At 41.8% G+C, this 13,181-nt stretch overlaps 1 protein-coding gene across 4 annotated transcripts in view; it reads right to left on the bottom strand.

Annotated features, from left to right (window-relative positions):
- LOC111222517 (protein-methionine sulfoxide oxidase mical2b-like) overlaps window positions 1–13,181 on the bottom strand; it is a 71,625-nt gene that overhangs the window by 25,624 nt on the left and 32,820 nt on the right. For all 4 annotated transcript variants that reach the window (XM_022746274.1, XM_022746275.1, XM_022746278.1 and 1 more), the window contains exons 5-12: window positions 8,951–9,052; window positions 8,198–8,353; window positions 8,005–8,105; window positions 4,862–5,119; window positions 4,582–4,697; window positions 3,476–3,602; window positions 3,044–3,134; window positions 909–1,056 (exon numbers count right to left, since the gene is read on the bottom strand). In XM_022746274.1, coding sequence (XP_022601995.1) covers window positions 909–1,056; window positions 3,044–3,134; window positions 3,476–3,602; window positions 4,582–4,697; window positions 4,862–5,119; window positions 8,005–8,105; window positions 8,198–8,353; window positions 8,951–9,052 — 1,099 coding nt within the window. The remainder of the gene's footprint in view (window positions 1–908; window positions 1,057–3,043; window positions 3,135–3,475; window positions 3,603–4,581; window positions 4,698–4,861; window positions 5,120–8,004; window positions 8,106–8,197; window positions 8,354–8,950; window positions 9,053–13,181) is intronic.

Raw genomic sequence — 13,181 nt, 5'->3', positions numbered from 1 at the left:
CTAGCTAACAAACATGGATGTAAAAAATGAGGTTTCAATACTTATAATAATAACTTTATTACAAGGAAGGAAATGTATTCAACATATCGTTAGCCTTCAAGGATTGAGGCTAAGCTGTACTTTGTCAGCTTCAACTATCCTTTGAGCTGAAAGCTAATGCTACTTGATCTTAACATGCTAACATTTAATGCGTCAGCTGTTAATGTTACGATGTTAAGCACATTAACATAGCAACAGTTACAGTTTAGCATGTTAGCATGCATTCATTTAGCATGGTAAAATGCTAACATTTAGCATGTTAGCTGGTAGTAGAGCTGAGTGGATCACCAAATTATTAGGATTCATGCTCTGAGTGCCAAGAATGTCCATAAAAAAAATTCATGGCAATCCAACAGACGGACGTGTCGGACTGTTTTGGCTGACCATGGAATAAAACGTCAGCCACCAAAACATCCCATCATCTCGATATGAGAACTGATGCTATATGTGGAATCACAGCTTGCTGCTATGGCAAGGACTGAGATGACGTGTGTTTGAGTCTACAAAATGAGCCCTCCTCATAGAGGATGATGTCATTCCAGTCGATGACTCTGACACTTTTATTCGCTTTCTCAGTTGTGTGTGAGCAGACTGGACCAAGTAGGTCAGTTTGGACCGTATGTGATATGACAGCCTGTTTTTGAATCAGATTAATCACCACAGAAAAACTTGGTCAGAGTGTCAGCAAAATCACATGCAACTTAAAAGTGGAGCATCGAACAAGAAAATCAAGCTGTTAAAAACTAATTCAATAGAAAAATTAATTCCATTCTTCGCTTTCACATAGTTAAGCGGCTCAGTTCAAAGGTAGCTGATCCGGATAGGTAATTCTTTATGCACTGTAAGTATGTTTTTGTGTGTGTTCTTACATGAACTCAGGCCTTTGGCGGTGTATGAGAGCACAGAGGGCCAGGCCGTTCCTCCACGAAGATGTGAGGTTGGTGATGTCCACCCCTCTGTAACCTTGAGTCTGCTTCTGACACCAGGTCAGCAGCCGCCCAGGACGCACCTCGGACTCTGCAGGAGAGGAACGGCACGTCATTCAAGGTCTCGTCAAGATGGCCGCTTGATCGCACAACATCACAGGAGGAACCATTTTCATGCCAGAAAGGTTAAGGTTATCACTAAGTGCTTTATTTTTGTCAGGCTGGAAAGCCTCTCAAAGAGTGTTGACACTATAGCACAATAAAAACTGATTTGAACACAAATGACTTGTGGGTTCACTCGGACTTGAGCCCCGTGATATGAAAGACTTGAACGACGTCCAAAGCCTAAAGCAGAGTAATCTTAACGGCATATTCAGACACAGAGCAGAAATTCAGGCCAGTGCCCAAACTGGCCTACTTAAAAGATCTGCAGCACTTGCTTTGATGTGCTTTAAGATGCATAGCTGTAACTCCATGAATGTGTTTTAAATGTCAGTGTTTATCTGCAGAGTGAAAGGAATGGGAAAATCAGAGGGGGATGGGTTACTGAAAGCACGCATAGATACCTTTTGTATTAATTGGCATTTTGTTTCATGGTAAATGTAGTTTTAATTCTACTGTATCCTCGTGGAGGTGGAGAAAAACTGAACATAACCTTCATGAAAGTTGAATTTAGCACATGACTCAAACATTGAAATTGATTTAGATCTGGAGAGTCAAGACTTAGGACTTACAGCTGCAATATCAATGTCAATACTTTTATATTAACAATGACTCAAATTACTGTGTAATAAGAAAAGAGCTAATTCATAGGGAAAAACCTGGGGAGAATTATCACCAACTCTACATTTCCCCTCACTTGAACTGCGCGTTTAGCATCTTTTAGCTCATTGTTTTGGTTTTACGCCACAACTTTAATGTTTTGGTTCAGTATCATTGTTCTCATCAACCTTGTTTCCAGCGACAGCAGGCTGCTGTTTTCAGTATAAAAGCTCTGATAAACTCACTGGACACTACAGGACTTACATTCATCAGGTGGTTAAACACGACTCCAAATGAACGTGTAAATAAGCAGCGGTTTTCTAATAGGTTCACTATGACAACATAACATGAGATGATGATACATCTGTGTTGTGTTTACACCTTGAAGCGGAGACTAAACAATCCACCACAGCAAAGTCAACCCCATGTTCATCAGTCCAACCCTGCTGTTGCAAAACAGAGCAAGCCAGCACATGTCTGTCACAGGCATCATGTCTGCTCCTCATGTGGGTGTAACGTTATCCAGCTGTATTGTCTGTGTGACGAGGTGTGTCGGCCTGTGACTGAGGTAAGGCTAAAGTTTCCCCTCAAGAGGGCATGACTGTGCGTTCACTATGTCAACCCTTATTTTCTCCAGTGAACTATATTCAGCATTTCATAATGATTCATCAAAATCCTTTTCAAAACAGGTTATGTCACGCTACATTGTTGAGTCAGCACAAAGATGATTTTATAAACAGTAACTGAGCGTCTTAATTTCAGAAAGCTTCCATGCAGTGCTAATGGGGCTGTGGAGGCATCTAATCTCAATGGTGACTCACTGGATGATCAGGTTACTATTACAACATGACAGGGAGCTTTGAAACAGTCACGTCTAAGGAGAAGGCACCAATCCTCACCGTCAGTGCTTGGGCTATATATGTTTGACTCATATATAATCTGTTTATAACGGACATGTGAACACAACTGTGGTTATAAATGCAAGGACGCATCACAATCTGCAGGTTGAATTTACAGCATGTGCAGCTCGTCAGTCACTGGCTCTGGCTGTCTAGACCAATTCAGACAGCAAGTGAGATAGAGAACTGTTACAGATGAATCATGAAGCCATTTCATCACCAAAAGCCTCAAATTATCACCATAAAGTGTCATCATTTTCACAGAATACAGAATCTGTTTGGAAAAACAAGTTGTCGGATGCTTCCAGTGGCCACAATACAATAGCAGATTTTATAATTCCCTTAATCGCTGATGGCTGCAGTGAAGTTTGAGGATATGGGAGTGATTGCATAAGGAACATTCACTCTGCGTCTCACCTTTTCTGGACAGGTTGACTGATCTACCTGTGGGACCTCCTCTTTCCAGGTTACATGAGCCCTGTTGGCCATCAATATACAGGTGACGAACCTGAGGGAAAAGACAGAAATTGCTCCTGACTTGAGCCTGAAATACAATTTGAATCTCAAGACACTGTATAAAAATAAGATTAGGAGGGTTTGCAGCTGACTGAAATTTCCTAGCAACACAGAATTGAACAGAATTGATGGTGCAGAAAAAAAAGGCAAGAGGAAAATCACAATGCAGCATTTGTCGCAGAAAGAGTTCAAAACAAGTCTGAGCTTGCTGGTAAACACTTTAATCCAGCATGACTGTGACTGTGGCTTCTCCTTAGAGAGCACTCTCTGCAGACTACAAGAAGTTTATTATTATTAGTAGTATTATTATTATTATGTAAGTGCTGGACTGACCTGGTGTGGGCGCACACAGCTGGAGTTGAGGTTGGGGTAGCGGGTGGCAGGGTCGATGGCGTACTGTTCAAAGTTTTTGCTGATGTTCTCTGTGGTGGTCTGAGGCAGCAGGCGGTAAAGACTCTCCCTGAGGAGCAACAGCACAGATACAGCTTTAATTGTGAGATTCAAGATACTGAAGCTTCAAAGTTGGAACCACACTGAACTAACCTTGATCTGTGTAAAGACAGAAAAGTACTGAGGCAAGAGGAGAGCACAAAACCACTGCTTGAGGAACCATAAATAAAGACTTTTGACATGAAATCTACATCACTTTAAGTGCATTTACACTGGACGTGTCCCAGCTGGTTTATTTGAACACATGACTGCTGCTACTTTACTTTGTATTGGTGGGTGATACCAAGGCTATTCATATTCATGTGACACAAAATACCAACATAGAAACCAAGGTCTCCTTCAAAGCACACACTAAAATAAGTATAAAAGGTGTAAAGCTCTAGTGGCTGCCTATAGAGGCTAGAATTGCCTCTTTTTTTAGCTTTTTTAAAGCCTTGTCAGTACAAAAAAAACTATAAAGTTTCATCTTCTATAATGGTATTTTTTGTGTTTAGGTAGTTTCTTAACAAAATCACAAGGATGTATCCTCTGGAAAACATGAATTTTATAGCAAAGTTTACATTTTAGCCTGAGAGTGGTTCGGGGAGAAAGTTTAGGAGTTTCTAAAATAGAAAAGCTGAAGGTGACTGTGTAGCTAGAGGAGGGCTCATTGGTGTGTCAAATATGAAGAGGGTGTATCCTCTGAGGAGGATGAATATCTGTAAATATTATAGTATTCAGATCATTAGATTTTGATATTTCTTGTGCAAAAGTTGAAATTTTTGAGCTGATGGCAGGCCAAGAATGACAGGACAGAGGGTCATGAAAATCATTAAGAGTTATCCTCTGGGGAACATGCACATACTAGATTTCACAGAGATCTGGCCAGTAGTTGTTTTGGACTCAAACTGTTCCCAACGGACTGTCCTTGACTGGACTGATTATAGAGCACAGACAGGTCTATTATGCTCATCTAAAGTTACAGAGAGTGAAAGATAAAACACACGCACCTCTCAGCCAGTATCTCCAGAGGGGTCCGTCCTTGTGTCCAGCCCTTCACCATCCAAGCTGTGTCGAAGGCTGCCAGGAAACCCCGAGCACAACCTGTACCCATCGGCCAGAAGGGCTGTAAGCGGAGAACACGAGGCCAGAATGAACACACATGAAGCTGAGCCTCGGCCATGGTGGAGGCCTGACAACACACACACACACACACACACACACACACACACACACACACACACACACACACACACACACACAAAACAACCACCACCAGTGCGTCATTACCTCAAGCAGACTATCTCCCACCAGCGCCACGAGTAGCTGGTGTCCGTGTTTCTCCCTGAGCAGAGCAGCGTTCTCTGAAGCGTACATGCTGGTGAAGTCAAACATGGCCACGTCCGGCTGCCCGTAGTGGTTGATGGCGTAGTCCAGGGATGGCAGCTGGTAGTTTGTGCCGAAGTCAGCTGCCTCACGGGCGTAAGAGAGCAACGCTTCCTGGTTGACATTGTCAAGGCTCAGCAGTCGCTCTGTTTCTATGTAGTCCTGTAGAGACAAGAAGAGGAAGGTTTCGGGCACCGATATGAAAGGGGGTTGCTCTTAACAATGAATCTGTGGAGAATTAACAACCCACTCTGCAGCTCTACAGAGCTTCATTAGCTCAATGTGTTGGCTTTCTTTCTCTTTCCTGGATGTGTAAATAGGAAATTATTTGCTGACAGGTTTGCCTTCACAAAGTTATAAGGTTAAAATATGCTCCCAAATGGCCAAACAGAAGAGAAAAAAACAAGGCAGCTTTAATTTAATGTAATTATCTGTTTTTGTTTGGTATTATTTTAAGATTTTTATATTATTATTATTGTTGTATTCAAGGCATCAATGTACATAGAGCTCTCTTGCATTGTATTTGAATGTCTCACCCAAGAAGGCAAGAAAAACAAAAAGCTGAAAACAGATGAAATGCCACTCAGGTACCAAATCTCAAAATCAATTTAAATCCCTTTATCAAAGAAAATAGTGACACTTTTTATTATCTCCATTATTTTTGCTTTATCATTATTTAGTTACGTTAAGCTGTCGTGTTTATGCTTCATGTTTTTGAGTTTTTATTCTGCATTGCTGCAAAAAAACAATAAAAAGACAATAAATTGTGTCATTTTTCATCCACTTTTGCAATGTTTCTTTTTTTTTTTATTGCTTTCACCTTTAAAAATGCACATTTGTAGAAATGAATATATTTTAAACTAGTATATAAAAGCATGTAATGACAATTTTAAACTTTGCTCTGGCATTTCAGTTCTCTGACTGGCTTTCTGTTATTTCAAGGAATTTAGGTTAAATATAATCCATTAAGATTCAGCTAATCTACAATATTCAATGGTCAAGCTATTACTTTTTCAAAACCACCAGAGCAATCAGAGTCCAGTTAGCTGCTGCAGCCGACCGCCGTGACTAGCCACAGTGAGAACTTGACAGCAGTGAGTGATCAATCTAAACATGTCGCCCCCTCCCCATGAATGATGCCGTTTCCCTCTGAGTCACTCAGGAAATCACCAAGTTGTTTTGTTTTGACATGTAAGCAGAGTGAGATACATCATTATCCTCTGGGCTGGACCAGGCTGGACAAAAAAAGAAAAAGAAAAAAGACTGGGACTGATTCAGAAATAGATTCATTATTCTCTAGAAATTAAATGAAAAATATATTTAGACTGATGTGTTTCACTGCAAGAGGAACATAATGACAAAACCAAGTTAATCAGTTTGTTGCATCAGTGAGCTATTACAAGTGATGAGGTCCCTCAAACAGCTGATGTTGTCAGATATCACTCTGCACTAATGGGCAATGTAAAATGAGACAGACACCACCCAGGGTACAGCGAAGCACACTGTCAACACCTGTGTGTGTGTGTGTGTGTGTGTGTGGGAGAGTGAGAGAGCGAGAGAAAGGAAAAGAACATAGTCCACATGTCGATGCCACTACAGTGTGTTTTGTTTTCCTGCATGTGTGTGTGGCTCTTCGTATTTTCAGATAATTGTCCTGGCAGACACTGGGTGAGGGGGTTAACAGCTGTCTTCCTCATGGGATCCAATCTGCTCCCTGATGCCATAATAATAACCTCATTTATACCGTCTAATCTCTGTAGAGGACAGGGACGCTCACCGAGAGGAAACCTCTGACTCGTAACGTGTGTGTGTGTGTGTGTGTGTGTGTGTGTGTGTGTGTGTGTGTGTGTGTGTGTGTGTGTGTGTGTGTTTGTTAGTTTGTATGGCACATAGAAGAAAGGTGAGAGAGCGCAAGCATCTAATTAGAGCCCGATTTCATTATCATCCCCTATGGAGGCCCGTCACTCACTGCCACAGCTAGCTGCTCACTGGTCTGGCAAACACACACACATACACACATCCCTGTTCACCTAAAAACACTATGACTCTCTGCTCTGGCTGCTGGTTTTAAAAACAGGCAGACCAGCCTGACATTTATAAAAATGTAAGCTAATATCAGTGGCTAACGTTAATGTTGTAATTTGGCTAGCTTTCATGTTTATAGGCATTCAGATATCTAAATCTTACTCTCTATCTCTTCTATAAAGCCTTTGGTGTTTCCAGATCGCCTTAAGTGATGTCACTTGAGTCGGGATCAGTCGGGTGCTAAAGACTACAAGTTTGAAAAAGAGACAAATCTGGGGATGTGGAGTTAGAGAAAAATGAGTTTAACAGACTTCTTAAATAAATCCGGCCCGTTATGCACCCGGTTCCACGGCCTGAATCTGGCCCATATTCAGCATGATTGTCAGACTCTACTTCCAGGTATAAGTAAAGTCAATACCAGAACACAAAAGCTGGACTCTGCCCAGATGTGAGAGGATATGAGCCAGACGTGAGCCTGGGATCAAAGCATACGATGAGCCAGAAGTTTCATTTTGCCAACTAGCTCTGCTTGGGCCTGGCAGCTTGAGGCTACATTAGCTGCTAGTAGCTTACCATACACAAATCTACAACCATCAACGAGTGGAATAAAACAGACATTATCTCTGGTTCTGTATCAGTTTTGATTCTTTTATTTTTTAACTGTCCATTTTGAGTCCAATGTTTCATATTCATCTTACGCCAAAGCTCAAGCCAGTTAGAGAACAGTATATTACAGGTGAACAAGTGAGAGTCAACAGAGTTTCTGAATGATCTTGTGTCACGAGAGCCCAAGCTGAGGGAGATGTTCAGAGTTTGGGAATGACATTTGCGTAGGAGAGTGAGTCTATAGCCGCAGAGCAGAGTGACATTTACACAGCTGTGTGTGTGAACCATTACAGTCCGGTGAAGTCAAGTAAAGAGTGCGAGAACACCACCTGTAACCATGATAGTTGTAACGCAACGAATACCAAAATGAATACACCGTATTAAAGATGTGTGTGCATGTGGATGAGCAAACTCACGTTTATGATGACCCCTTTGTCCAGCAGACTCTGCTTCTTCGCCGTCATGACAAAGTAGTGGGTGTTGTCTTTGTAGTAAACTATGTTCTCCAAGTCAATTCCTGAAAACAAGAGCAGATTTACTTAACTTAAGGTGAATCAAAAATAAATAATTAAATAAAATAGAGGACTATATACTATGTTGTCTCCTCACCCGTCTCCTCCTTGAGTTCCAGAAAGAACTTCTGGTTGAAGATGAAGGCCACGCCGCTGATTTCTTCCACTTTGGCCTCTGCGGTGGTGTTTCTGTTGACGAAGTTAGCTGTGATGGCGATGGCCAACTTACCCCGAAACTCTTTGCGACTGAAACCTGCCGAGAGGGGAAGAAAAACCTTAGGAACGACTCATGCAGAGGGAAAAACAAACAGACAAACAGTGAAAAATATTTCTTTAAATGGGATTTTTAAGCAACATACATATAGTTACTATAAACAGTCAATCTGATTCACATATGAAGCTGCAGCAGATGGAGACACAGACCCTCCTGGAGTTGTCCGTTTAAGGAGGACAATGTTTAACACTGATGTAACCAGTTACTTTATATGTCAACAAACACATCTCATATACCACACACTTACACAGAAAGCTAACAAAGCTCCCAAACACTTCATAAATCGGTACACACACGCAACACTGACCCGATACACACACTATTAAGCCTCCAGTTAAAACTATGTCAACAGGAAATGCTTTACCCAGTGACTGAAAGCAGCTTTGCGACACCCAGGCTCATTTCCAGTAAAAAAATAACAAACAGTGCTTTGACTGCAGGGTAAATGTTTGAAAAATGTGGGTCAATGACAAACCATTTCTAAGGACTCACTTAGAGCCGCATGAAAACGCCACAGATCACCTCACAGGACCGTTCCCATGACAGGATTTCTGTTCGTTTTTCCTTCTTTCTCACCGTCTAATGTGTTTTTGCGTCCGTCGGCTCCAATCACCACGTCAAAGTCAAAGTCTGAGACAGGATGGCTGGAGGGCCGGACCTCTGCTCGCCACCCGGGGCCTGAGGAAGAAAACGACAAAAAAACAGCTAACCGTTACCGTAACATATTTACAGAGAGTGTTACTGAAGATCTGAAGGAAAGGCAGATGATGGGGAGTTGGGTGATGAGTCACATATCATGTTCACAAATCATGTTGCGAGTGTTGATTTGATTTGAGAAACCATTTCCTTTTTCTGACCGCATGAGATTTATGTGATTATTTCCCAACTGCCACAGAGCAGCTACAATATGTTGCTCTGTCCCTGAAGTTAAGGGACGGTTGTGTCGTGTCAAAGTCAGAAAGTCCCCACACATCATATTTAGTATACATATTTTTGGAAGAGGAAAGTGAACTATCAGCAGACTCTATCAATAGACATAGTTATTTTCCACACAGTTTGTTATAAATTCTGCCACTGCAAATGTCTCTCCTCTAGAAACATTTCTGATCACTTGAACATATGTTGTGAGCATGGAGTTGTCCATATATAGCTGAAATATGCAGGAGAGTCTCTGCATGTCAGTGCCACTCACAACCCTTTAACATACAGATAATACCACCCACCCACCCACCGAGGAGAGATGGATACAATCATTATCCTCTGGGGTTCTGGACGCAGGCTGGCAGAAAAAAGAAAAGAAAAGAAGACTGGTGACTGATTCAGAATATAGATTTATTTCTCTAGAAATTAATATGAAAATAATTTAGACTGTATGTGTTTCACTCAAGAGGAACATAATGAAAAAACCAAAGTTAAATCAGTTTGTTGTTCATCAGTGAGCTATTACAAGTGATGAGGTCCTCAAACAGCTGTATGTTGTCAGATATCAACTTCTGCACTAATGGGAATGAAAATTTGAAGACAGACACATTCACCTCAGGGTACGCGAAGCACACTGTCAACACCTGTGTGTGTGTGTGTGTGTGTGTGTTGGGCAGAGTGAGAGAGGCGAGAAGAAAGGAAAAGAACATTAGTCCTACATGTTCGGATGCCACTACAGTGTGTTTTGTTTATCCTGGCATGTGTGTGTGGCTTCTTCGTATTTTCAGATAAATTGTTCCTGGCAGTACACGGGTGAGGGGGTTAGTCAGCTGTCTTCCTCATGGGATCCGCAATCTGCTCCTGAATGCCTATATATAATAACTCATATATATCGCTCTAATGCTGCTGTAGGGACAGGCGACGCTTCACCGGAGGAACCCTGACTCGTAAGTCGTGTGGGGTGTGTGTGTGTGTGTGTGTGTGTGTGTGTGTGTGTGTGTGTGTGTGTGTGTGTGTGTCGTTGGTGTGTGTGTGTGTGTGTTTCGTTAGTTTGTTGGCACAATAGATAGAAAGGTGAGAGTAGCGCAGCATCTAGATTAGAGCCGATTCATTATCATTCCCCCTATGGAGGCCCGTCACTCACTGCCACAATGTAGCTGCTCACTGGTCTGGCAAACACACAACATACACACACCTTGTTCAGCATAAAAACACTATGGACGTCTCTGCTTGGCTGCTGTTTTTAAAAATCAGCAGACGCAGCCTGATCATTGTATAAGATGTAAGCTAAGTATTCCAGTGGCTAACGTTATGTTGTAGAATTTGGCTGCTTTCTGTTTATATTGGCTTATCAGATATCTATCTTACTCATCTAACTCTCTTCTATAAAGCTTTGGTGTTTCCAGATCGCCTTAGTGATGTCCACTTGGTCCGGAATCAGTCGCGGGTGCTAAAGACTACAAGTTTGAAAAAGAGACAAAGTCTGGGGATGTGGAGTTAGAGAAAAATGAGTTTAACAGACTGTCTAAATAAATTCCGGCCGTTATTCTGCATCCCGGTCCACGGCTGTCTGGCCCATATTCAGCATGACTTGTCAGACTCTACTTCCCAGTATAGGTAAGTCTACCAGACAACAAAAAGCTGGACTTGCCCAGATGTGAGAGATCATGGCCAGATGAGCCTGGATCAAAAGCATACGATGAAGCCAGAGTTTTATTTTTGCCAACTAGCTCTGCTTGGGCCTAGCAGCTTGAGGTCTACATTAGCTGCTAGTAGCCTTACATACCGAAATCTACAACCATCACGAGTGGATAAAACAGACATTTATCATCATGGATTTCTGTATCAGTTTTGATTCTTTTATTTTTAAGCTGTCCATTTTGAGTCCTAATTGTTTCATATTCATCTTACGAGCCAAAGCTCAGCCAGTTAGAGAACAGTAATATTTACAGGTGAACCAAGTGAGAAGTCAACAGAGTTTCTGGAATGTATCTTGTGTCAGAGAGCGCCAAGCTGAGGGAGACTGTTAGAGTTGGGAATGATCATTGCCGTGGAGAAGTGAGTCGTATAGCCGCAGGAGAGAGTGACATTTACAAGCAGCTAGTGTGTGTGTGAACCTTACAGTCCGGTGGAAGTCAAGTAGAAGAGTGCGAGATAACACCACGCTGTAACCATGATAAGTTGTAACGCAACGAATACCAAAATGAAATACACACGGTATTAAGATGTGGTTGATGTGGGATGAGCAACTCACGTTTATGATGCCTTTAGTCCAGCAGACTCTGCTTCTTCTGTTCCGTCATGACAAAGTAGTTGGTGGTTCGTTCTATTGTAGTTAAACTATGTTCCTCTACAAGTTCAATTCCTGAAACAAGAGCAGATTTACTTATTCTAAGGTGAATCAAAATAAAATAATTAAAAAATAGAGGACTATATAACTTGTTGTCTCCTTCACGCGTCTCTCTCCTTGAGTTCCAGAAAAGAAGCTTCTGAGTTGAAGATGAAGGTCCACGCCGCTGATTTTTCCCTTTGGCCTCTGGCGTGTGGTTTCTGTTGAGAAGTTAGCTGTGATGGCGATGGCCAATCTTACCCCCCGACTCTTTAGCGAACTGAAACATGCCGGAGAGGGGAAAAACCTTAGGCAACGACTCATGCAGAGGGAAAAACCAACAGACAACATGTGAATATTTCTTTAAATGGGATTTTATAACACACATATACGATATAGTTACCTACTAACACAGATCATATGATTTTTCTACGAACTGAGCAGATGGAGACGTCCTTCCTGGGCAGTGTACACGTCTTAAAGAGGACATTATTTATACACACTGATAGTAACCAGTTAACTTTATATGTCAACAAACATCTCATATACCACACATTACATAGAAGCTAACAAAGCTCCAATACACTTCAAATCGAAATGTACACTACGCACAGTACTGAACCCGATACACAACACTATTAGCCTCCAGTTAAAACTATGTCACAGGAAATGCTTACCACCCAGTGACTGAAAACGCAGCTTTGCGACAAACCCATGGCTCATTTCCAGTAAAAAAATAACAACAGTGCCTTTTGACTCTAGGGTAATGTTTGAAAAATGTGGGTCAATGACAACCATTTCTAAGGACTCACTTAGAGCCGCATGAAAACGCCACAGGATCACTCAGCAGGACCGTTCCCATGACCAGGATTTGTGTTCGTTTTTCCTTCTTTCTACCGTCTAATGTGTTTTTGGGCGTCCGTCGGCTCCAATCACCACGTCAAAGTCAAAAGTCTGAGACAGGAGTGGCTGGAGGGGCACGGACCTCTCGCTCGCACCGCCGGGCCTGAGGAAGAAAACGACAAAAAACAGCTAACCGTTACCTGAGTAACATATTTACAGAGAGTGCTTACTGAAGATCCTGAAGGAAAGGCAGATGATGGGGAGTTGGGTGATGAGTCACATATCAATGTTCACAAATCATGTTGCGAGTGTTGATTTTGATTTGAGAACACCATTTCCTTTTTTCTGACCGGATGAGATTTATGTGATTATTTCCCAACTGCGCACAGAGCAGCTACAATATGTTGCTCTGTCCCTGAAGTTAAGGGACGGTTGTGTCGTGTCAAAGTCAGAAAGTCCACACAACATATTTAGTTATACATATTTTTGGAAGAGGAAAGTGAACTATCAGCAGACTCTATCAATAGACATAGTTATTTTCACAGCAGTTTTTATAAATTCTGCCACTGCAATGTCTCTCCTCTAAGAAACATTTCTGATCACTTGAACATATGTTGTTGAGCATGGAGTTGTCCATTAATTAGCTGAAATATGCAAGGAGAGTCTCTGCATGTCAGTGCCACTCACAACCCTTTAACATACAGATAATACCAC

The sequence above is a fragment of the Seriola dumerili genome, unplaced genomic scaffold, assembly GCF_002260705.1.
Source record: "Seriola dumerili isolate Sdu_G_001 unplaced genomic scaffold, Sdu_1.0 BDQW01000097.1, whole genome shotgun sequence".
In the NCBI taxonomy this organism is placed as follows: Eukaryota; Metazoa; Chordata; class Actinopteri; order Carangiformes; family Carangidae; genus Seriola; species Seriola dumerili.
Note: the sequence above shows the minus strand (reverse complement) of the source record. Positions and strands in the feature narration are given on the sequence as shown.